This window comes from Rhinolophus sinicus, linkage group LG15 (assembly GCF_036562045.2).
Source record: "Rhinolophus sinicus isolate RSC01 linkage group LG15, ASM3656204v1, whole genome shotgun sequence".
NCBI classification, from domain to species: Eukaryota; Metazoa; Chordata; class Mammalia; order Chiroptera; family Rhinolophidae; genus Rhinolophus; species Rhinolophus sinicus.
The window spans coordinates 1,810,903-1,833,587 of NC_133764.1; the positions used below are offsets into that span (position 1 = coordinate 1,810,903).

General features: G+C 51.5%; 1 protein-coding gene across 9 annotated transcripts in view; it reads right to left on the reverse strand.

Annotated features, from left to right (window-relative positions):
* The window catches only part of MPRIP (myosin phosphatase Rho interacting protein), a 133,506-nt gene extending 115,954 nt beyond the window's left edge, over positions 1-17,552 (reverse strand). For 3 of the 9 annotated variants that reach the window (XM_074320834.1, XM_074320835.1, XM_074320836.1), the window contains exon 1: positions 16,865-17,551. In XM_074320834.1, coding sequence (XP_074176935.1) covers positions 16,865-16,987 — 123 coding nt within the window. In that variant the 5' untranslated portion in view covers positions 16,988-17,551. Of the gene's footprint in view, positions 1-16,864 lie in introns of all 9 variants that reach the window. The other 6 variants (XM_074320840.1, XM_074320833.1, XM_019715956.2 and 3 more) reach the window with 4 other exon arrangements.
* Between the last annotated feature and the right edge of the window lie 5,133 nt (positions 17,553-22,685).

Genomic DNA, 22,685 nt, shown 5'->3' on the forward strand with positions numbered 1-22,685 from the left:
CTCAATGTGGGCACCATCTGCTAACACGAGCTTCCAGGGCCTGTCACCTCCCCCCAGAAGTCAGCAGAGAACAATCAGCCGATACGAAGATGCTCATAATGGTGCCACAGTCTGTGCCAGTGACAACACGATCTGGGCCCAGGACCATGTGAAAAGTCCAGCCTCCTGAGTGAGCAAGACTGGCGGAAAGCATCAGTTCTGTGGCCTAGAGGACACACTCTGGGAAATCTGTGTAAAGTGGCCCTGGATTTCCTCTTGTCACATGCGTCCTGCTCCCCACTGGTAACAGAACTAACAGCCATGGTTTATGAGGCCTCAGGTACTTCGCGCCACTCTTCAATCTTCACAACAAACCTACGAGGTGTACACCATCAATACCTTCATTGTACAGACAAGGAAACTAAGGTGCACAGAAAGATTAAGTGACCTGTCTAAGGCCACAGAGCTAGGGAGGGTGTGCCCCGAGGCCACCTGGCCCCATCGCCTGCCTTAATCACAACAGTGAGCCACTCCCGAAGGCAAAGCCTGGTGCCCTCCCAGCAGGAAGCACATTCCCAAGTGGGGTGTTCTCCTGGGTGCTCTCGTCCTGGTCAGCTACCACTCAGAGCCTTGCACGTGAAGTCACCAGCTGCATGAGCCCCTGACAAGAGAACCAGCCTGTCCTTTGAAGCTTTGAAGCCAGGCGTCGACTTCTCTCTGGCTATGGAAGTCCTAGATGGCATCTTCTTCCAATACGAGGCTGTTTCATCTACACTGAGAATCTGCTGTTTGCTGTAACCACCTTCATTGATGGTCTTAGCTCGGTCTCCTGGAGAACTTGCTGCAGCTGCGCCGTCCGCACTTGCTGCTTCACTTGCACTTCTGCGTTACGGAGACGCCTTCTTTCCTTACACCCAGCTTCCAACTTTTCTTCTGCAGCGTCCTCACCTCTCTCAGCCTTCACAGAATTGAAAAGAGTTAGGGCCTTGCTCTGGATTAGGCCTTGGCTTAAGGGAATGTTGTGGCTGCTTCGATCTTCTGTCCAGACCAGTAAAACTTTCTCCATATCGGCAATAAGGCCTTTTCACTTTCTTATCATGTGTTCACTGGCATAGCACTTTTAATTTCCTTCGAGAACTTTTCCTTTGCATTCACAACTGGCTCACTGTTTGGCACAAGAGGCCTAGCTTTCGACCTGTCTTGGCTTTAATATTCCCTCCTCACTAAGCTTCATCATTTCTAGCTTTGGATTTAAAGTGAGAGACATGTGACTCTTCTTTCACCTGAACACTTAGAGGCCTGTGTCGGGTTATTAACTGGCCTAATTTCAATATTGCTGTGTCTCAGAATAGCGAGGCCCGAGGAGGGGGAGAGGGCCGGGCGGGCCGGCCGGCCAGTGGGGCAGTCAGAGCACACACACTGTTTGCTGTCTTATATGTGGACACAGTGCATGGCGCCCCGAAGCAATCACAGCAGTAACACCACTGATCACAGGTCACCATACAAACGTGATGATGATGATGGTGATGATGTCGGAAATATTGTGAGAATTACCAAAATGCGACACAGAGACACTAAGTGAGCAAATGCCATTGAAAAAATGGCACCAACAGAATTGCTCAATGCAGGCTTGCAACAAACCTTCAATTTGTAAATAAACCATAGTATCTGCAAAGCACAATAAAATGAGGTGTACGTATAACGGTTTGGCAAAATGTGAATTACAAGCACAAACCAAAAATGAGGTGTGGGTTGTAACTGTTTGGGGGTATTTCTGTAACAACTATTTTGAGGTCTGACTGACCTACCATACAACTCATCCACTTAAAGTGTACAATTCAATAATTTGTGCATCCGCCACAACAATCAATTTTAGAATACTTCATCGCCTCACAGAGGAACTGTACTCTGTAGCTATCACTTCCCAAACCCTCTGTCCCCGACCGCCCCCCGCAGCCCCTGGCAATCATTACCCTCCCTTCTGTCTCCTCAGCGTTGCCTCTTCCAGACATTTCATATGAATGGAATCAGATCTATGGGGTCTCTTGCAACAGTTGGCTTTTTCATTTAACATAATGTTCTCACGGTTCATGCATGTTGTAGCATGTGTCAATATTTCATTCTTTTTATGGCCAAATAATACGCCACTGCACAGATGGGCCACCCTTTTGTTTATCCCTTCTCCACTTGCTGGAATCCGGTGTTGTTTCTACCTTGTGGCGACAGGTAACATCTGTGTGCATTTTTGGTGACTGTTTTTAAACAGGGTGTTGGAAAGGAAGCAGGGTCCTGAGAGGTCCCATATCCGCAGACCCAGACCAGGCTCAAACTGAAAACCTGCCAAAGGAAACCTCCACAGGCCTCTCACTAAGACTCCCCAGCACTGAGGACGCAGAGGGCTGAAGAGGCAGGAACAACGAGCAGAGAAGGAAGGAGCAGGGAAAAGGTTTTAACAGATGCCATAAAAAAATACAGTCATAACAGAAATAGTGGTGTAACTAAAAGACCCGAGTCTATGGGGGGCGGATAACTCTTATTAACACTGAAGGTATCAAAATTCCTGTCCAGCTACCAAATCCAAGGGCCAGGACCCAAGGAACATTTTAATCCCAAAGAGAAGAGGCAATTTTCCTGAGCAGATTTTGAAGGTTTATCCAAGCTTCCCAAAAAATAAAATAAAAAATCCCATTGTGTCACTTGAGACCTCTCCAAGATTCCCTTGAATCTCCTTCCTGTCCACATTTAGAGGCAGCAGGACTTAGCCATCACTTCTAGACCAAGGAATCCAAAGCCCGTCTCCACCCTGCCTTCCGACCCTAGTCCCAACCCTGTATCTCCAGGCAGAGGGGCGGCCCACCTGGCCACCACCGCGCAGCTTGCTCATGTGTCCGAACACCACGCTCCAGGTCAGGAATTAGGGTGGGGTTTGGAAGTTATGAAGCACTGCCCAGAGGACAGATGGAAAGACCAGGGTCGTCTCGCCTTCCAGCCACAAGTAAATCAGTGGCAGAGCCAAGAGAACTGCCTGCCCCAGCCCGTTCACCCTCAGCTGAATCTAGCTGCCCCCATGGGCAACCCAGCCGGCCCTGTCGCTGCCCCGTCTCCATCTCTGACCCTGCCCTTCTGAGAGCTACAGAGCGCAGTGGTGACGCAGAAAAGCAAAGCGACTTCCCGTGAGGAGTCTCCCGTCTGTGTAGTCAGGAGCATAAAATCCCCCCCCCCCCCCTGCCCCGCCGTTTTCACATGGGCCTGGCACACGCTGGGTGCCTCACCAGCACTTCACGATCCCTCAGAGAGCCCTTGGTGGCAAGGAGTAAGGGTGAGCCAGTCCCCAAGGTGCTGGCTGCCAGAGAAAGGAGGTCTCGTGCAGGGTGGCCCCTGTCACCCTCTGTCCGCCCCACGTCTGACGCCTCACTCCGAGGGAGGGCGGCCTCGGGTGTGTGCCCAGACACTGCGCCTGCATCAGCTCCATGACAGGAGTCCCCACTGCTGCCATCAAGGCACTGGGGCCTTCATGCCAAGGACCCAGCTTGAGTGAAGCCAATGGCTCTAATGTGTGGCAGCCCTGAGGCCATTTCGGGGGCTGTGGGCAAAAGTATTTCTATAAAAATACTTAGTCCTTTTTGCCTTTTTCACTCTGGTTCTTTCACTGATGTATATAGCAGGGTTTTCCAGAGGCCACACGACAGGATGACACAAAGATCGAACGCAGAAGATACGAGAATCCAGCTGTCTCTCATTATGACAGATGTTACAGAGATTTACAAAAAAGCTAAAATAATATGGCTTTTCACAACATCGTTTTTGTTTTGGAAAAGTTATTTTTCAGAATACAACCGTTATTTATGTGAACAAGTAACAGATTTATTTTTAAATGAATTAAAAACTAATTTTTAATTTCTCAGTTTTAATTTCTAATACAGTAAACACGATGGATGTGACACACATAAACGAAAGCCTTTTGAGGGCCTCGACCAGCAAGAACATGCCAGGGTCCTGAGACCCGCTGACCGAGCCAAGCGCCCCACCCCCACACCGGCACGGCTGCGACCCTAATGGGCCCGGCCTGCCTGACTCAGGGCTGCGCTCGCTTGCAGTGAGCCCCAAGCTGGTTACCTTGCCTGGCTCTGTCGCCCACACCACGGAGCTTCCCGTCCTTCTCGTGTCACAGCTTACAAGGCCCGTGTCACAGCGCACTTGCCCCAGCAGCTGCGTCACAGTCCATCTAGAAATGAGCAGATTCCTCCACCCTCTGGCCAGGGAAACTGTCCTCTCAACAAGGCAAACCTCCGCCACGGAGAAGAGGGCCAGAGGGGCTGAACCCCACGCAGGCAACACCTGCTTGAGGGTCCCCTGCCCTGGATCCCGGCCACTCAGAGGCTGAAAGACCGGCCACACCAACTGCCCTGGGGTGTCCCACAGCGGCGCGGCACACGGTGTACACACATGCCGCTTAGCTCTTCCGTATGCATCAAACATTCCGTCACATTAAGCAGTAACATAAGGGACAGAGTAAATCAGAGGTTCTCAAGCACGGAAGTGGCTCAGAGGCTGCCAGGCTCTCCAGGGACCACGGGCGCACGGGTGGGGCGCGGGCGGGGTGGGTGCTGACAGGGGGTGCCACGCCCCCAGCCTTCACACACGTGAGCTCCACGTTCTACAGCTGGAGAAATCAAGTTTGAAAATTGGTAACAGAGTGGCCAACGGGCCGCATACGGTCTTTTCCCTGTCCCAACGCCCAGATTCCCTAGAGGCCCCATGAGAACCGTGGCCCTCCCAGCAGTCCCCACGCACCTCGCCACCGGGAGTAAACCAGTATCCCCCATGCTGTCCGGCCACCACCTCAAAGCCACAAAGAAGTGCTTGCAGCCCTAACGGCTGCCCTGGGCCCCGGGTCTCCATCTTGGACTCCTCCAGAGGAGCAGCCCTGGGCTGTGGGCAGCACCCTCCAGGTTCCATCGCCCCCTCCCGCTGTCCTGCCACCCGACTGTCTGCAGTGGTAACATCTGGCTTGATGCAAACCGCCGTGCTCTGACAGAATTACCCCAGGACCCAGCCATGCCACCTCAGGGCTCTACCCAGAACTGGTAGTAGGTCTTGAACAGAATGTGCTCATAGCACCACGATTCACAACGGACAAAAGGTGGAAACAGCCGCAATGTCCATCAACAGATGAACATAAACAAAACGTGCTGTACCAGTAAAAGGGATTATTATTCAGCCATAAAAAAGCAGGGAAGTACTGATTCACGCCACCACAGGGATGGGCTCTAAAAAGGCACTGTGCAAGAAGCCAGACAAAAGGTCACACATTCTAGGATCCCATTTTGAAGAAATTTCCAGAATAAGTAAATCCACAGGGATAGAAATAAATAAGTAAATCCACAGGGATAGAAATAAGTAAATCCATTATGATGAAATGTTTTAAACTACAGAGTGCTGGTGTTTGGACAACATTGCGAATGTGTTAAATTCAAGTGAATTGTATACTTTAAAATGGTTAATTTTATGTTACGTGAATTTCACCTAAAAACAAAAAACAAAAAGCAAAACACCCCTCCCCCCCAGCGCTCACTAGATCCCAGGCAGAGACCAGGGCGCACAGCTGGTGGCGGCTCATCCTCCCTCCCTCCCTCCCTCCCGCTCCCCAGCTCAGCGCCCACTCACCCCACATAGCCCTGCAAGCCCAGTCCGCTGGGGCTGCTCCCTGGGCTGCAGCCGCTGGAAGGCGAGGGGAAAGGGGCATTTTAAAAAGCCTCTCCCCTGTGTGGTCTTGACAAGGAGCCCATGGCCGTGGGATTTTTGGAACATGACACTATTCGTGGCAAAAGGAGGAACGCTAGAGAATGCGTGGGGACAAATTTTTGGGGCAACAGCTTTGCAGGAAAGAGTCACACCCTTTCCCTCAAAAAGCAGTGCTTCCCATTAAAAAACAGGTAGGACAGGCAAGTGCAATAGAAAGGGGAAAAAAAGAGACAGGAAATCTAAATAAGCTTCATCCTCCAACCACACCCTTCCCAGCACATACACGCCCATCCAGCAGGACAGCCCGGCCCCTGGACATGAGGGGCCTGAGGGGCCGAGGGCCACACACAACGGGAGAGCTGGTGTCCAGAAGGCCCACCTGACCCACTTGGGTCAGCGTGAGAAAGTGGAAGGAGGAGGCTGTGATCAGGCTGCCTGGGTTTGTGTCCCAGCTCTGCCATTAACTGTTTTGCCCCTGGGCAAGTTACATAACCTCTTTCCATGTGTTTGCTTATCTTCCTCCTTCATAAGGCTGCTGTGCATATAAATGAGTTACTAGTGCCTGGCATGCAGCAATTACTGTTTGCTATAATGCCACCATCACCACGACATACTCCCAGAGCATGTCAACTGCTCCTTCGATTGAAGTCAAGGAAAACCTCTGCACCACAGCAATGCTAGCTGGCCCAGCTCCCCAAAGAGGACGCCCCGAAGCTCACAGGGTTTCTGTGTGGGAAGGGAGAGGTGGGGACTGAGAATCAGCGGCTCTTTGCTGAGATGGCATCTGCCTGTTACGGTAGAAGATCTTTTACAGGCTTTCGCCCGGAGCCACTTCTACTTACTAAGACCCTGTGGAAGGATCCCTCCCGTTGGCAGAAGGCTCCAGTCCCTGGCAGAGCGTAACTTGTAAAGGTTGGGGGCGCAGGCGGTGGGGAGACCAGTAGGACCCACCTGCGGGCTGAACCAACGCTGGTGACCAAAGGACCAGCACATGTCCTGACCAGATTTCCTGCCCGCCTGCCCACTGATCTGGGACCAGACCCCGCTGCTCTCTACCCTCCTCTGGCCATTTCACCCAGGCCCAGGGTACAGTAACTTCAATTCCCAACAACCGCTCCCACGGACACCAGAGGGACAATCCCCCCACCTCGCTGATGGCAACTCAGGTACTTCCGTGCAAAGCGACTTCTGAAATCAGGATCTGCTGCTGCCACCCACAGGACCTGCACTGTGCACGTATCTAGGTGTGGCAGGGGCTGGGGTGCGGGGGCACTGTGCTGGCCGCTGCTCCCTGGAGCAGTCCCTGCTGTCTATTGGGAAGTCCTGGGCTGGTGGCACCTGGCCTCGTCACTTTCTGCGCACTCAAAATTCTTACAACCAGTTCAATCTTTATATCCAAACATGGCTGAAAATCAGACCCAAGCAAGCAAAACGACGATGGCCCTTCCGGTGCCTTGGGCCACCGTGAGGAAGTGGCCAGGTGGTGCCAAGCAAGCCAGTGGGAGGAGTCAGCCTAGGCTTCGGCTCTGTGGGCACGGGGCAGACAGCAACAGTCTGAGGGTCAGCGTCACGTAAAGTCACAGCGGCAGGCCCCCCTCTCTGGGTCGGCACTTGCGAAATGCACCCCACTTACGGAGCACGCACTCCACGCTGAAGCACTTGCAAACTCAGCACCTGCTCCTTCTCGTACCTCCCACCATCCTCAAAGGCGCCCAAACACACGGCTATTATTACAGCCCCCCGTTTTCAGAGGAGGGACACAGACACTTAAACTCCGAGTAATCTGCTCAATCAGCATTAAACTGGAACCAGGACGTGAACCCAAATCTGAGCTGCAAGTGCTCCCCCATTCTATTCCCTTACCTGAGCACATTTTAAATGAAAAGTGGAACTGTGCCGTATTTCTAGGTCAGAGCGGGTCCCCAAGCAGAGGACAAATGAACACCCCAACCCCAGGTGGCTCAGCAGCCCGAGCGGCACCCAGAGCCCCAGGAGACGCCGGCTTTTTCTCTGGTCCAACGGGGCTTCCCAGCAGCGGCTCCCTCCCCGGCCCTGCAGCTATGGGCCCGGAGGCCAGGTCTGAAGGTGCACCAGGGAGCCTGTTAAAATCTGTGCTTGGGGACCTACGGAGACCAAGAACACACTGTTTCCTGAATCCAAATTCTTTTTTCAAGGGAAAACAGTGCTTCCTATTCGGGGCTACGCCAAAGGTTTGATTGCGGCCACAGGCCAGCCCAGTCGCCTGCGTGGGGACGTGGGACCTGCGTGAGGACCTGCACGTGTCCTGCTCCACCGCCCTCCCCACCCACACCCCACACACCCCAGCAACGAAGGAATCCAGCTCAGGGTAAGGCCCTGTTTTTGACAGCAAATGTTAACACTTGTCACCAGACAAGGAGGCCGAACAGGACTTCGGAAAACCCCACTGGGCTTCCTGTGACTTCAGCAGGTCACTGAACGTCTCTGGACCTAACTGGGGGCAGGCAACCCCTCACTTGCTTAATGGCGGGGGACCCCCCAGCACCTGCGGCCCTTCCTCCGACGGCTGGGGACTCGAAGTCCATGAAACAGGTTGATCTGTTTTGCAATACCGCAGCCTCCTACAGAAACAGTACCAAGCTTACAAATCCAAGTGGCCTTCCCATGGAGAGGGGGCACAGCTGCTGCCACACGGAGACTGGAGCAGAACGCTTGTGGAAGCCAGTTCTGTATCACAGCCCATCGCCAGGCAGCTCTGGGACCTTGGGCAGGCCACCCAACCCCTCTGAAACCCCATGTCCCCTCTTCTACCAGTGGCCATGCTGCCACCAGCCCTGCTCTCCTCCCCAGCTTTCCGGGCAGAATGAGATCATGGTCCGGACCCATGATTCAGTGCAGCGGAGGCGCGGGGGACCCGACAGGACCACCCACTCACTCTCAGTGCTCCTGCCCCACAGACGGGCGGGCAGCAGGCCTCTGGCCAGTGCAACATGCAAATTCCAAACTGAGCTCAAGGGGAGGAAGAAGCCAGAGGGTTACAGGCTCCAGGCAAAAACCAGGCTGTGGTTTCACGTGAACTAGGATGACCCTGACGGAGAAAACCAGTGAGTGGTTTGGAAGATTCCAGTTCCAGTCTACAGACACAAAACGCCAGCGAATCAACCCACTGGCTCCCTCACCCCCAAAGGAAGTGATAACATGATGGGGGTAGCGGGGCTGAGCATTCAGGGTCCTGCCCCAGGGCAGCTGTGAAACTACCTTGAAGGATTTCACAGAAACCTCAACTGCTAAAACTGAAAGAACCACAAAATCTAGGGAGTGACCGGAGGCCGGCCCCAGGGCTGGGAAGCAGAGGTGGCCAAGAGGCCAAGCTCCCGGCTCCGATCCCAGGTCCCCAGAACTGTTGCTTTTTCTGTTTCATACATAGCATTTCATACGAGATACGTTTGAGTAAAGGCTCCTAGATTTAATGGAAGTTTGAAAACCACTGACCTGGCCCAACTGTGTCACTTCAGATGGGAAAAGCAAGGGTTGGATAGTGAGTTTCCAAGGATAAAAGAAAAGTCTGTTTTCTCAGGTTGAAAGCTTCCAAATTAGCATCCAGCGTTCTTCACACGTCTCCCCACCCCCCCTCCCACACAGCATTAGGATGTCACAGGAGAAGTTACTTCCCTGTGTCTTTTTTCCCTGGTTGCAATGCTTTCTCCTCTCTTTCAAGACTAAATGGCAGCTTGGGAACAATTTACAGATAAACATTCCAAGTCAAATGTCTTTATTTCAGCCGAGCAGGGTCCTAGTAATCAGGAGACAGCACAAACAAAGGCTGTTCTCCACAGGAGAGGTCCTACGCGAGCTTCCTGGGATATTAATGACCACAAAGGGGGTTCAGGGACCTCCACAGGCCTGACCGGCACCCTCCTTTAGCACACCACTCCCTGTAAGTAGAATATGGTCACCCGCTTTACAGGCAGGAAACCGAGGCGCAGAGAACATAAGTGACCTTCCTGGGTCACCCTGCAGTTTGTGCCAAGAATAGAACATAGGTCTTCCATTGTAGTCCTTCTGTGTAGCAAGGGAGAAAGAATTCGGAGAGAAAGGTCAAGTAGCAGGCTAAAATGCAGGGGAAAAACAACTAGGATACAGCTGCAAAACACTCGGCCAGGACAAAGGGCTGTGTCAGAGGTGGTCAGCAGACCCAGCACTGAGCCTGGAGGGGCACGCCAGCTGCCCCCCACGCTGTCGCTCACTCCCCACAGGACAGGTCATCTTGGCCCTGGACAGGGAGTGGGGATCAGAGCCGCAGAGCTCTCAACCACACTACAAAGAATCACCAAAGAAGAGGTAACATTCAAAGAAAGAACCCCTAGGAGTTGGCAAAAAGACACCAAGGGGGCTACAAACAGGAGTAAAGAGAGAACTACTCCAGGAATCCTAATGCAACTCCTGTACAATACCCCCAAGGAGGAGACAAATCCACAGCCTCCCCACAGGGCCTCAAGGGCCCAGCTGTGGGCCCGGCTGCTGCAGCCAGAATTGCCCCATCTTACACCGTGGGCACCGGCCACGCGTGGCTATAGAGCCCTTGGATAGGGACTAGTTTGGACTGACAGGTGCAACGGTATAACTGCAGAGAACTTCTTCACATGTTGAACTAATATTTTGGATACGTCAGGTTAAGTAAAATATAATTAAAATTAACTTCACCTAATTCTTTCTACTTTTTGAACATGGAAACTAGAAAAATTTAAATTACACATGTGGCTCACACGGCAGTTCCATTGGACAGGGCTGGTCTAACCCAGGGATTGGCAAGCCATGCTTGGGGGGTCAAATCCAGCACACCGGCTGCTTCTGTAAGGCCCCAAATCAAGAATGACTTTTATATTTCTAAATGGTTATGTAAATACCTATATAAACTCCTTGATTTAGCCTGTTGGACTACAAAGCCTAAAATACTTACCATCCAGCACTTACTAAAATTTGCTAATCCCTGATCTAGACCCTAGAAAAAAATCAGATATTCACTCCCAATGTCACAAGGAGCAGAGGGCAGGTTTGGGGGGAGGGAGAGAGGGAGAGAGGGAGGGAGGGAGGGATGGAGGGAGGGAGGGAGGGAGGGGGAGAGAGGGAGAGAGAGAGAGAAAAAAGAGATTGATTCTTGCACATTCTTTTTGAGGTAAAATTCACATGACATAAAATTAACCATTTTCAACTGAACGATTCAGTGGAGTTTAGTACCTTCACGAGGTTATGCAACCAGCATCTCCATCTAGCTTTAGAACATTTCATCTCCCCCGAACTAGAACCCCGCTCCCATTAGCAGGTTCTCCTCATTCCACCCTCCCCCAGAATCCTGACAACCACTAATCTGCTTTCTGCTTCTATGGATTCACCTACTCGGGATACTTCATATAAGCGGAAACATACAGCAGATGACGTTGTGGCTGACTCTCACACTTGACGTCACGTTTCTGAGGGTCAGTCATGCTGGAGCCCGTCTCAGTACTCACTCCTTTTCATAACCGGGTAACATTCCAATGGATGGACACACCACCATCCGTTCACTGACGGACACTTGCGTTGTTGCCACCTTTCGGCGACTGTGAACAGCGCTGTTGTGAGCACATGCAGCAAAGGCTTTGAACACCCGTTTCCAATTCTCCTGGGTGTGTGCTAGGAGTGCAATTACTGGGTCATACAGTAATTCTTTTGGGGAACTGACCAAAACTGCTTTTCACAGTGGCTGTACCATTTTACATTCCCATGAGCAATGCAAGTGGGGACCAACTTCGCCCCATCCTCACCAACACTTAATACTTTCCTGTTTTTATCATACTCTTCCTGGTGGTGTGAAGTGGTATTTCACTGTGGTTTCCATTTGCATCTCCCTCATGACTAATGATGCTGGTCATCTTTTCATGAGCTTCTTGCTCATTTGTAACGTCTGGGATTACGACACACCTCCTGCCAAATAATCTACCAATCTGAGCATAAATTATAAATCTTCTAAAAAGGTGGGCATGCAATCTCATCACTTCTGAAATAAATGCTAAATCAAATAAAGAAATTCCATACTTTGGAGCTTCTAAGAGTGTCACAGGCACAGAAGGAAAGTTAGTGAAATAATTCACAGGGCCCCAGTCCTGGCACGCCCACCTCTATGTCTGGGGTCCCTCCCCCAAGGCCCCAGCAGCCCTGCAGTGGGGTACGGCACAGCCAGAGGTCTGAGAGGAGACGGAGGAGGCCAGGAAGAGCCCTGGGGGAGATCAAAAGCAATCTCCTCATTCTGCAACCGGGAAAATCCAGGCCTGAGGAAGGAAAACAACCCAACTAAAGTCCCACAACGAAACAGCAGTAGAACTCAAGTCCGGATGCAGTGATAAGAAGTGATGCCTCAAGTTGCACCGGTTGGCGGGAGAATGAGACATAACATCAGGTTCCTACCCACCAAGCGCCCTGGAAACCCACACTGACGCCGGGAAGAGAACCTGGAAGCCAAGAACCCCAGGTTCCAGGCTGCTGCTACCACGAACCACCAAGCCCTCCAATTCACCTCCCACCACCATCTGCTCCCCATCTTCTCATTTCAGTCTCCACAGCCTCCCGAGTAACTGCATTCATTCCTGTGACGTGACAATTCCTCCCTTGGCCCTTACCTGCCCTCCAGCTCTGACCACCTGCTGCCTGCGTGGGCCCGCGTGGATTCCACAAGGTGAAACTTACCATATTACTGTTGGCTCCTCCCCACCCCCACCCGCACCACTGAATCTACTCCAAGTCTATTATTCTTAGTCTAGCAAAGGTAGTTCTACCCACTAGCCTGTCCCCAGTGTCCACCGAGCCCTCCCGCCCTCCAGGCCAGCACTGTCTGGTGAAGACCCTCACTGTCATTTACCTGGAGCACTTCAAGCTGCTCTATTAGAGTTTCTGCCTTCAGCCAAATTATTTTCCTAAAACACAAATCTGATGGATTAAGAAACTAACCATAAAAATAACTATAAAAGAACTAAGCAAATATGAGAGATTATTTTATAATCTTGGAAAGAAGAACTTTGTAAGCACGAGATTAAAACCAGAAACTATAATGAAAAACATAGAGATTTGACTTAAAACTACGACATGATAAAGATAAATGACCGTATATCACATTAAAAGGTAAGTGACACCTGGGAGAAAATACCTGCGCTATGACAGGTGCAGATTAGCATCTCGAGCAGGAGTAGGCAAACTATGGCTCCCAGGCCAAATCCTGACAGCCGCATGCTTTTGTAAATAAAGTTTTATTGGAAACAGTCCTGTCCCACTAGTTTATGTATAGTCTTCAGCAGCTATGCAGAGCAGCTTTTGAGCTAAAACAGCAAAGCTGCATCGTAGCCACAAAGGTCATATGGCCTACGAGGCTAAAATATTTACAATCTGGCCTTTTAGGGGAAAAGTGTGTGTACCCCAAGCTAGAGTACATACAGAAATCTCCTACAAATCCACAGGGGCGTGGGACCGGAGGGGCAGAGGAATTAACCCAATAAAAAATGAGCAGATTATACAAACTGGCAATGTACACACACACCCAAAAATATTCAATAAATATTACAAAAAGCAGCTTAACCTCACTGGTAATTAGGGAAATTATTAAAGAATGAAATCATCTGATAACATCCAATCCTGGCAATGACATGACACAGCCATTTTAGGAAGGCAATTTGGTGATATCTGTAAAAAAACTTAATGCACTTGATGTCAACCAGTTATTCTTTTTTAGGTATTTGCCCCCAGAGAAATACTTGCATTCATGCAGGCACACAAACACCCAAAAGCATTTAGGGAGCTGTTCGCTGAAGCATTCACTGTTTGTAACAGCAAAACCCAGAAGTAAGCTTGCTGTCAATCAATAAGGGAATGGTTAAACGATGGCCCATCTCTGAGGGTACGCTGTACCAAATGATTTCGGTATATCTAAATGTAACACCACGAAAAGAGCTGTAAGACCTGTCACTAACCAGAAAAACAAATGTTGTAAATGCACACATACAGTTTAGGTTAGAAAAGGTTTTAACTGTGTGTAAAGAAATGCAGAGAAGCACTGAAGGATAAACATCACCCTGTGGACAGGCTGGACTGGAGGGTGGCGTGACCAGCAATGAAGTGTCACTTGTTACTTGTCCTGGATCATTCTGAATTCCAGGGGCAAGGAGACAGGAAAGAACTCGTCTGGTCCCAGCCGGCAATCTCAAGCTCCCCAGGGGGATACCCACAGCCCGCCCTCCCAGGCGCCTTCTCCAACAGAACCATCCTCGACATGACTCCTGACCGTGTGCTTACGGGCTGGCCACTGCAGGCCCTTGATATGAGCAAAGAACAGTGGATGAAGAAGCCTGTGTCCCTGCATGGGGCACACTGCTGCCTTCTCTGGGGTACGGTCTTCTCCCGGGTACAGGTCGTTTAGCTGACCTTCAGCGCCTTCCAGGTCTGATGCTCCAATGCAGGTCCCTGGAAGGTTTCCGTACCTCTCGAGGGGAAAAACCAAGCCCACAGCTGAGGAAATAAGCTCCAGTCGGAAAACTCAGAGAAATGTCTGCCTCTGGGACGATGACATCCCGGGGCAAAAGCCAGTCTCACTGCCTCACTAGTGTCGGTGTCCTTTCCTCTTACAGAGGGGGTGGCTTCAATAATCGCTGATCTATCTTCCAGCCTGGACCGTCTAAAATAAGCTCAGGGCTGGGAAGGGCAGCAGGAAGCAGGGACTTGGGGGAGACTGATGGGAACCGCTTGGCTGAGGTTTCCTAAAGGAGCCATGAGGATGAGAGTAGGGCTGGGGGAGGGCCGGATGCAGAGAGCAGCAGCTCAGGCCGCTGGCAACAGCCCTGAGCTTCCCTCCTTCTCTTTTCAAGAGCAGTTTCTTCCTGAAAGATCCCAGGAGGTAGCAGGCTGGCCTAGTCTCTCCCAGCACAAATAACCCCCCTCATTATTTCAGAAACTACCATTCCATTGGTGCCCTGGAGGACTCAGGCCTGTTTCAAAACCCACACTTCAACTGTCAATACAGTGACAGAGGAAAGTACTTTAAATTTGCGACCCCACCTCTTTGACTCAATAATCAACAAGTTTTAAATGTTTTTAAATAAAAATTTTGAACAGATTCAACTCAAATATGCAGATTCCATTCTAGTTTATCTAAGCTTAAGAATCAGAAAACAGACCCTGTGAAGTGTGAGTACTCAATTTAGCAATTTTGGCAGTTGCCTGGAATAACCAGGAAACTTTCTCAGAAGAACACTTGCCAAGCTCAGGAATTTCCTAAGTCAAAGTGTACTATTCTGTACGTGTTTTTTCGTTTGGTTTTAATCGGGGGGGGTGGGGGGGCAAGTCTAATAAGGCATTATTCTTTGCTTTTCACAACAGCCTGGTGAGGGAGGTAAGCCAGGAATCCCTACTCCTAATTTATAGAAAACGAGATGAAACTCTACAGAGGCAAAGGTACTTGTTCAAGGTCACACAGCTGAAAGTGACAGCCAAGACTAGGAGCACGGTCTCCTGACTCCTGGTCTAGGACCCTCATCACCACATAAACTGCTTAGCAGAAAACGGCATCCAGGAGAGACAGGGAATCTCCCCTAAAAGCCCACCCTACACCCCAGAACACCTTAGCAGGAAACTGAGTTCTACCCTTGCCAAGCTGACCTGGCCCTACGACTCTGCAGCCTTGAGTGTTTGGTTAAGCTTTTGGTTGTAGATGAAAGGAGTCTTTTCCTGGCTGTTGGGAACCTGACCTCAGAAGAAGGCACCGTGTCCCAGGCCATAACCCCTGCTCTGCCACCCTACTCCCTTGTCTGTCATGTAAACAAGTCAAACCCAGTCAGCACTTAAGTAGCATTAGAAACAGCCTGGCCGGCCGGTACACTTCAAAGCACTGTTTGCAATTCTAAGGGGTTCTTCTGAAAAAGGAGTGGCTACAACTAGGTCACCGTGCACTGGAATGTGAAGGGAGCTCCCCTGGCCTGGTTCAGGGGGATGACAGAGAGCTCTGAAGAGGACTGAGACTGGGGGAGACGTCAAGGAGGGCCACACACATCCCAAGGGGATGTACACAAGGCTGGGTCAGGAAATCCAAGGAATGTGCATGTCCCAAAGCCCTCCCAGCGTTCCAGAGAATCCAAGAACACTGGGAGCTCAGAGAGCAACCAGTGCAAGGTACCCAAAGGCCAGTGGGGACTACAGCCCAACTTCTTAGGAAGCTGTTGTTACCAATACAAATTGCCTCACCTCCTAAATCACTCCAGGGATGGGGCCCCAGGACTCTGCATTTTTAAAGACTGTAACTGATACAGGTTTGGGAGACACTCAACTATCCTACAGCCCTCATTTGACAGATAAGACAGGGAGAAGGGAACCAACCCATTTTCCCCAGGACCCACAGGTGTCCTCATTCCTCGCCAAGTGACAGGAGAGCTGGGTGGGAAGTGGGCGGAGACCCCCAGCTCTCCCATCAACCAGAGGTCCTCCAGCGGAAGTTTACAAGCAAGACCCTCCTCCCCAGACTGCAGGACCCCTCACCTCTCCAGCCACTGACAGTGACAATGGTTTAGAAAGAGGGCAGGTGGGAAGCCCACCGCCCCCCCAGCCAGTCCTGCTCCCTTGGCCACTCTGAGTGGACAAGCCTGTGTCTGGTCCTAGGAGACACTGGAGTGGGTCCTGAGAAGCAGCAAGAAATCCCTAAGCGCTTTGTTCCTACTAAGAAAATCCAGGCATCTTTGAGTCACCCAAAAAGCATGAATCACACGACGGGGCCATGGGAATGGGAAAGGATGTTATTTTTCGGCATACTTGAGAATTTTCCCTTTGTCGCGAATCTATCAATACACTTCCCGCACTCCTCTTACCTCCCCCCGCCCCCGAGGTCTCACGCACAATTTTTCTGCTGTTTTTATTTTGCCCAGAAGCCTTCGGATGCACCCCCACCCCCTCCCGCCTCGGGAACGGGCAACGTCCGCTCTCTTTTCCAACAGCAGGACTGTGGTCTCACGGGCGTCAGACCGGGGGGAGGCGGCCGGCGTCCCCTGCGAGGCCCTCGCTCGCCTCGGTCGCCTCCTCGCAACACCTAGAGGGGCGTCCGAGGGCCCGAGAACTCTCAGCCCGATGGGGACCCCACCCCACCCCCGCTCACCTGCGTCAAGTCCTCGTCGTTGAGCAGATGAGACTCGCGGGGTTTGAAGCAGTTCTGACACTTGCTCTTGTTGAAGATGTTGGCCTGGAATTTCCTGCACGGGTTCTCCTTGGCCGCCGACATGGTCGGCGCGGCGGCGGCGAGGCCCAGCGGCCCGGCCCGGCGCGCGCTGAGGGGCGGACGGCGGCTGGCGCGGCGGCAGCACCATGCACGGCGGGCCCGGGAGGCGCAGGCCGGGCTCAGCGCGGGCGCCGCGGCATCCCCCGCCGGCCGCCGCCTCACAGCCGGGCCGCGGACGCAGGCCGGGGCGCTCCCCCGGCGGGCAGGGCGGCCTGGCGGGCGCCGGGATGCGGCCCGGGCCTTCCCTCACACGACGGGGCTGCGCTGCACGGCGCGCCCAGGCACCTTCGCGCCGGGCCCCGGGCCGGGGCCCTCACAGAGCGCACGGTCCCTGCCGCCTGCCCGCACAGCCGCCACCCGGCCGCCGCGGGCCCATGGACGCGGCCTCCCGGGCCCGCTGCCTCCCCGCGCTCGGGCCCGTCCTTCAGGCGCCGGGTCGCTGCGGGTCCCCGCAGTCGGTCCCCGCCGCCGCTGCCCTCCGCGCCCCGCGGCCGCAGCAAATGGTAGCCGAGGGCCTCGCGCACTCCCGGGGCGGGGCGGGCGGGCGGATGCCCGGACGGGTGAGCGGGAGGAGGGAGGGAGAGGGGCAGCGCGCGGGGCGGGGCCGCGCCCCAAACGCGATCGGCGGCCCTGCTCACCAATGGCAGCAGCGCGCTCCAGCTAACAAAGAAACCCGTCGGCCAATGGAAACCGGGGGCGGGAACAAAGAGCACCCGGGCGTAAGGTAACTTGCGTAGGCGAAGGAAGGTGGAGGCTCCAGGATGGGACGTTCAGGTTTGGTGGACTGGCGCGGAGGCCAGCCGGGTCCTGACAGCTGCCAAGGCTCGGGCGGGGGCGGGGACCTGCGGGGGAAGGGGCGGAGCCGACCTCCCGGCGGGCTCTCTGCAAACCTCACACTTCCAACCTCGTTTTCCCGCGCCCATCTGGACGCCCAGCCCAGCCTGGAGCGGATTAATTTAACACCTACTATATGCCAGCGCCCATCGAAGAAATCATAGTCAAAATTATTAGTAAAGGCTAGATACTGTTCCAAGTGCTTGATATGCATTATCTCATTAAAGTTTCACAGCCTCTCCATTATCATCCCATTTTACACATGAGGAAACAGAGGCGCAGAGAAGTTGAGAAAGAGGTTAGGTTTCAAGGGATGACGAAGAGATCAGTCTGGAAGACCTGTCAGTTCTGTTATGGGATTAGTGAAGGCTGACTCTATGCCAGACACTGAGCTAGGCATTCTTTCCCCCAGTATGTGCTTGAGGAAATTAAGGCTCAGACCCCCGATTGATTGGTGCAGGGTGCTCGCCTAGGAACAGCCGAGCTGTCTGTCACTCCAATCTTCCACTGTCCACTCTCCTGGCCAAAAGGCCACCTGGAGAAGAATGTAAACGAGGCACAGGCAGAAGATTCAGGAGCCCAAAAATGAGGGAATGCACTCTTTGGGAAAAGAGGGTGGGCTTCAAGGAGGTGGGGAAATTTAAGCAGATGGTGAGAGGTTGAGAGAGTCTGGAGTTGGAGGTGGAGGTAGGAGAGAAAGGAGCAAGAGGTATAAAGACTCATAAGGGCCACATTACCCAGAGCTTGGATTCCAAGCTCAGGCATGTAAATGTCATCCTGCTGGCAGCCAGGAGTCAACAACTTTAAACAGGGGGGTGAGCTAACTCAGCCGTCTCAGAAGAGGTGACATTGAAGCATGTGTTAGAGGCAGCAACAGCAGCTGTTGCTTAGGAAATGGGAAGGTTCTAGGAGAAGAAGCAAATGCTTCCAGAGCTGTTTACTTTTTCACTGATCATCTGGTGAATATCCCAGGGAGGTGGATTTGTACTTAGGGTAAGAAAATGCTTTCCTCCAAAGGGAGCTGAAGGAAGTCTCTCCAGCTGCCTACTGCCTCAGTTACCTCCTCTACACAATTGGCATGGTATGCTTGTTGTGAGGATTACATGATATAATGCTTGTAAAATAGCTAGCATAATGTGGCAAAAATGTTAATTTGTGAATCCAGGCAAAGGGTGTTTATTGTACTATTGCGATTTTTCTGTTAGTTTAAATTTTTGCAAAATAAAAAAGTGTGTGTGTGTAGCAGGGAAGACACACAACTCTTGACTGCATAGACTATCCAGACACTGATACCAATGGTGGCCTCTGGGGAGCGGAGCTGGGTGGTTGAGAGGTGACCTACTTTTAATTTTCACTGTAAGCCCTTTTGTTCCCTTTGGATTTGGTTCTGTTGCATGCACAACTAGTTTTAAAATAATTTTTAAAAGCTCTACCCATGCCTCAAGGCCAACTCCATGGGCACTTCCCTTAAGAAATTGCGTGGCTGTCCTGCTCAAGTCAGTGGACACATCTAGCACCTGCCCTGAACAGGAGGGTCCACAGCTGGGGGTTTACAGAAGCATTTGATTCAAGCCTGCCCGGAAGGAGCCCACACTGGAGCAAGTGGGGACAGAAACAGGAGGCAGACAAGGGCACCCTGCTGCGTATGCAGCCTCAGGGATGGCTCCTTGGAGGAGGCAGTGCCTGAGCTGAGTCCTGAGCTGAGTAAGACCCATCCAGGAAAGGTAGAGGGAAGGCATTCCAGACAGAAGGAGCTCAGGGGAGAGGCTCAGGGCCTTGAAAGTAAAGGGTGTGTCCATGAATACAAGGACCTTGATATTACTGGGTGGTGGGTAGTGCAGAGAGATGGGGGTAAGAAGCAATGGGAGTGATTGGGAGGATGAAATCAGTGGTGCTTGTGGAGGCTTAGCATACGCTAAATGAGCATGTATGACAGATTAGAGCCAGCCTCTTCGGGAGTTAGGTGTTGCTGTTGTTTATCATCATCATCATCATCATCATCATTATTTTATCTCCATTTTACAGAAAACACCCACGAGGCTCAAAGCATTTAAAGAACTTGCCTGTGGTCAGAACATAGACCCTCTAAGTGAGGATTCCAGGCCGCACAGGCCGACACCAGGGTTGCCTGGGCAGTGGGGAACCATGAACTGATTATTTTAGATAAAAATAAGGGCTGTTGGTCTGGAAAGCGAATCAGAGGCAGAAGACTGGAAACATGATCAATCAGGAAACTACTGCTATAGCCCAGAGAGTAGAGAAGGTGGGGACCCAAAATAAGGTCAGGGTCAGTGGGAGAAAGGAATGAAATTGGGAAATATTCAGGAGGCGGAATGGTCGTATTTGATCTTTCGTTGTGCTGCTCTCCAAAACTTACGTAGACTATAAGCACAGGAGGGCAGGACTGGATCCGGGTTCCTGCTGCAGGTGCAGTGCCTCCTTCAGTGCCTGGCTCAGGGTAGGTACTCAAAAAGCACACAACAAGTGAATGAATGAAAACTTACCATTCTGTCCATTATTGTCTTTTCTCCCACCCCAGATTATAAAACCCACACAAATAAGGTCTGTGTCTTACATGGTCCGTGTCTTATAGCTTTGGATTCCATTTCCAGGGGCCTAGAAGAGCACTATGCACGAGGGCAAATACTCATTATAAACATGTAAGTATTCACTGGGCTGTACACTTGACATGTGCTCACTTTATTGTATGTGGACATCTTAATGTATGATGTACATCTCACAGAAACAATAAACAAAGAAGCAAGCACCCAAAGGCCTCTCAAGCAGGACCCAAATGCAGATAAGTTCTGCTCTGTGCATCTGATGTCTGCCCTAGGTAGTGTCCCTGCATCCTGTGAAGGAGAACTTACACATGCGTGCACACATTAGTATCCATTCTCACATCAAGCCATAGCACTACCCCCTACACACACACACACACACACACACAGGCACACACAGGCACACACCCACAGAGGTAGCCACTATTTGGTCTCTATCATCACAGATTGGCCTGGTCTGTCTTTGAACTTCATACAAATAGAATCTGTCTTCTCTGCATCTGGCTTTTCTCACTCCACAGTAGGTCTGTGAGATTCACCTGTGCTATGTATCAGTATTTCATACTTTTTCACTGCTGCCTGGTAGTCCATTGTATGGATGTGCTGTCCTACAGCTCATCTAGCCGTGTTCCCATTGATGGCCGTTTGGGATGCTTCCAGTTTGGGCCATTATGAATAAAGATCTTAGGGATGTCCTTATGCATGTTTTTTGGTGGACACAGTACTTATTTCTATTGGGAAAACCCAAAAGGGTATCGCTGGGTTCTTTGCTGTCCATCAAAGGTTGTAGTTACCAATTTAATGTCAATGGGAGTCCCTAATTTGGGGTGTGGTGACGTGGGGGGTAGACTTTATTCAGTGCAAACAGCTCAATTGTGATACAACTTGGCTTGGGCTCTGATATAGCCCAATACTGGCACCACAAGGGCAAGGTGGTCCCAGTGTTACAACTCCAGCTGAGAAAAAGCAGCATTCAATGGGAACTGAAAGTGCACTCCCTGACCTCTAGGGGAGCTGACTTATATAAAGAGAAGTCCCCACCCCAGTCCCTGATTGGTCTGTTCTCATGCAAATAAGAACTCTTAATCACGGTTTGATTGGTCCAAAAAGCACTACCCTGATTGGTCAGAATGTCCACTCTGATTGGTTGGTGAAGATGCTAATGAGGACATAGTAGTGCAGCTCCGATTGGACCAGGAAAGTCTCAGTCCCATTGGTTGAAGTGCGATTCCAGCAACTCCTTTATAAGGGTTGGGCCGGCCGATGGGATCACAGTGCATGCAGGCAGTTCAGTGCAGGCTTTTCCCAGGAGTGCAACTCCTGTGAGAGGCCCCTGTTTAGTAATAGCTGCTAGGCTCTGTTTTTAAATTTGAGCCCAACCAGCTATCAGGAGCCCTTCTTAACAGGTACATTCATTCTCAGGGTCAACGTAAGCGTATGTTTAACTTAATAGGAAACTCCCAACCTGAGAGCTGGCTCTCCTCTCATTTTCTCTTCTAAGAATCGATAAAAGGATTCACCTGGGGAATGTGTAAACTATAGATTACCAGGGCCCTCCCGTGGAAATTCTGAATCAGTGTATCTGTTGAAGCTCAGGAATCTGTTTTTTAAGTATGTATGCCAGGCAGGATTTCTTGTTTTTAAGTAACTTTCAGAAACAGTGGACGGAGCCAAGGTTCTCAAATCCTGGGGGATTTAAAAAATACCTACTCCCAGCCCCCATTTCCAGATAGTCTGATTTAATTGGCATCTGAAAAAGCTCCTTGCAGGGACTCTAATGTCCAGCAATGAAGGAAGAGTGGAGCAGAAAAGGCTTTGAGGACAGACAGACCTGGGATAGTCCCAGCAGAAATCATGACTCAGGTAGTGTTGCTGCGTAAAACCACACGGCCCCTACCAGAGGTAGTGGCTTAACTGCTCTTTTATTGTTTCCCATGGCTCTGTGAGTTGACTGGGCTCAGCTGAGCAGTTCTGCTGGTCTTGCTTGGGGTTCTTGCATGCGAATGTCATCAGATGATGACCAGGCTGGGCTGCTCTCTCCTTACAGTCTCAGAGCTTCTCCTGTCTCCATGGCCTCTCCCTGAGTCTCTTAAGTGGCACCTCAGGGTTCTCCAGTGTTCCAGAAGGGGGGAAGTAGAACCTACCAGTCATCTTAGAGGCTAGGCTTGGCACTGCTGCAGCACGACTTCTGCATCTAGTAGTCAGCACAAGGCTGCCCCCCAGCTCGAGGTGGGAGGGGACGACACAGGGTATGAATCCCAGGAGACCTAGTTCATTGGGGCATCTTTGAAGCTAGCTACCACAGA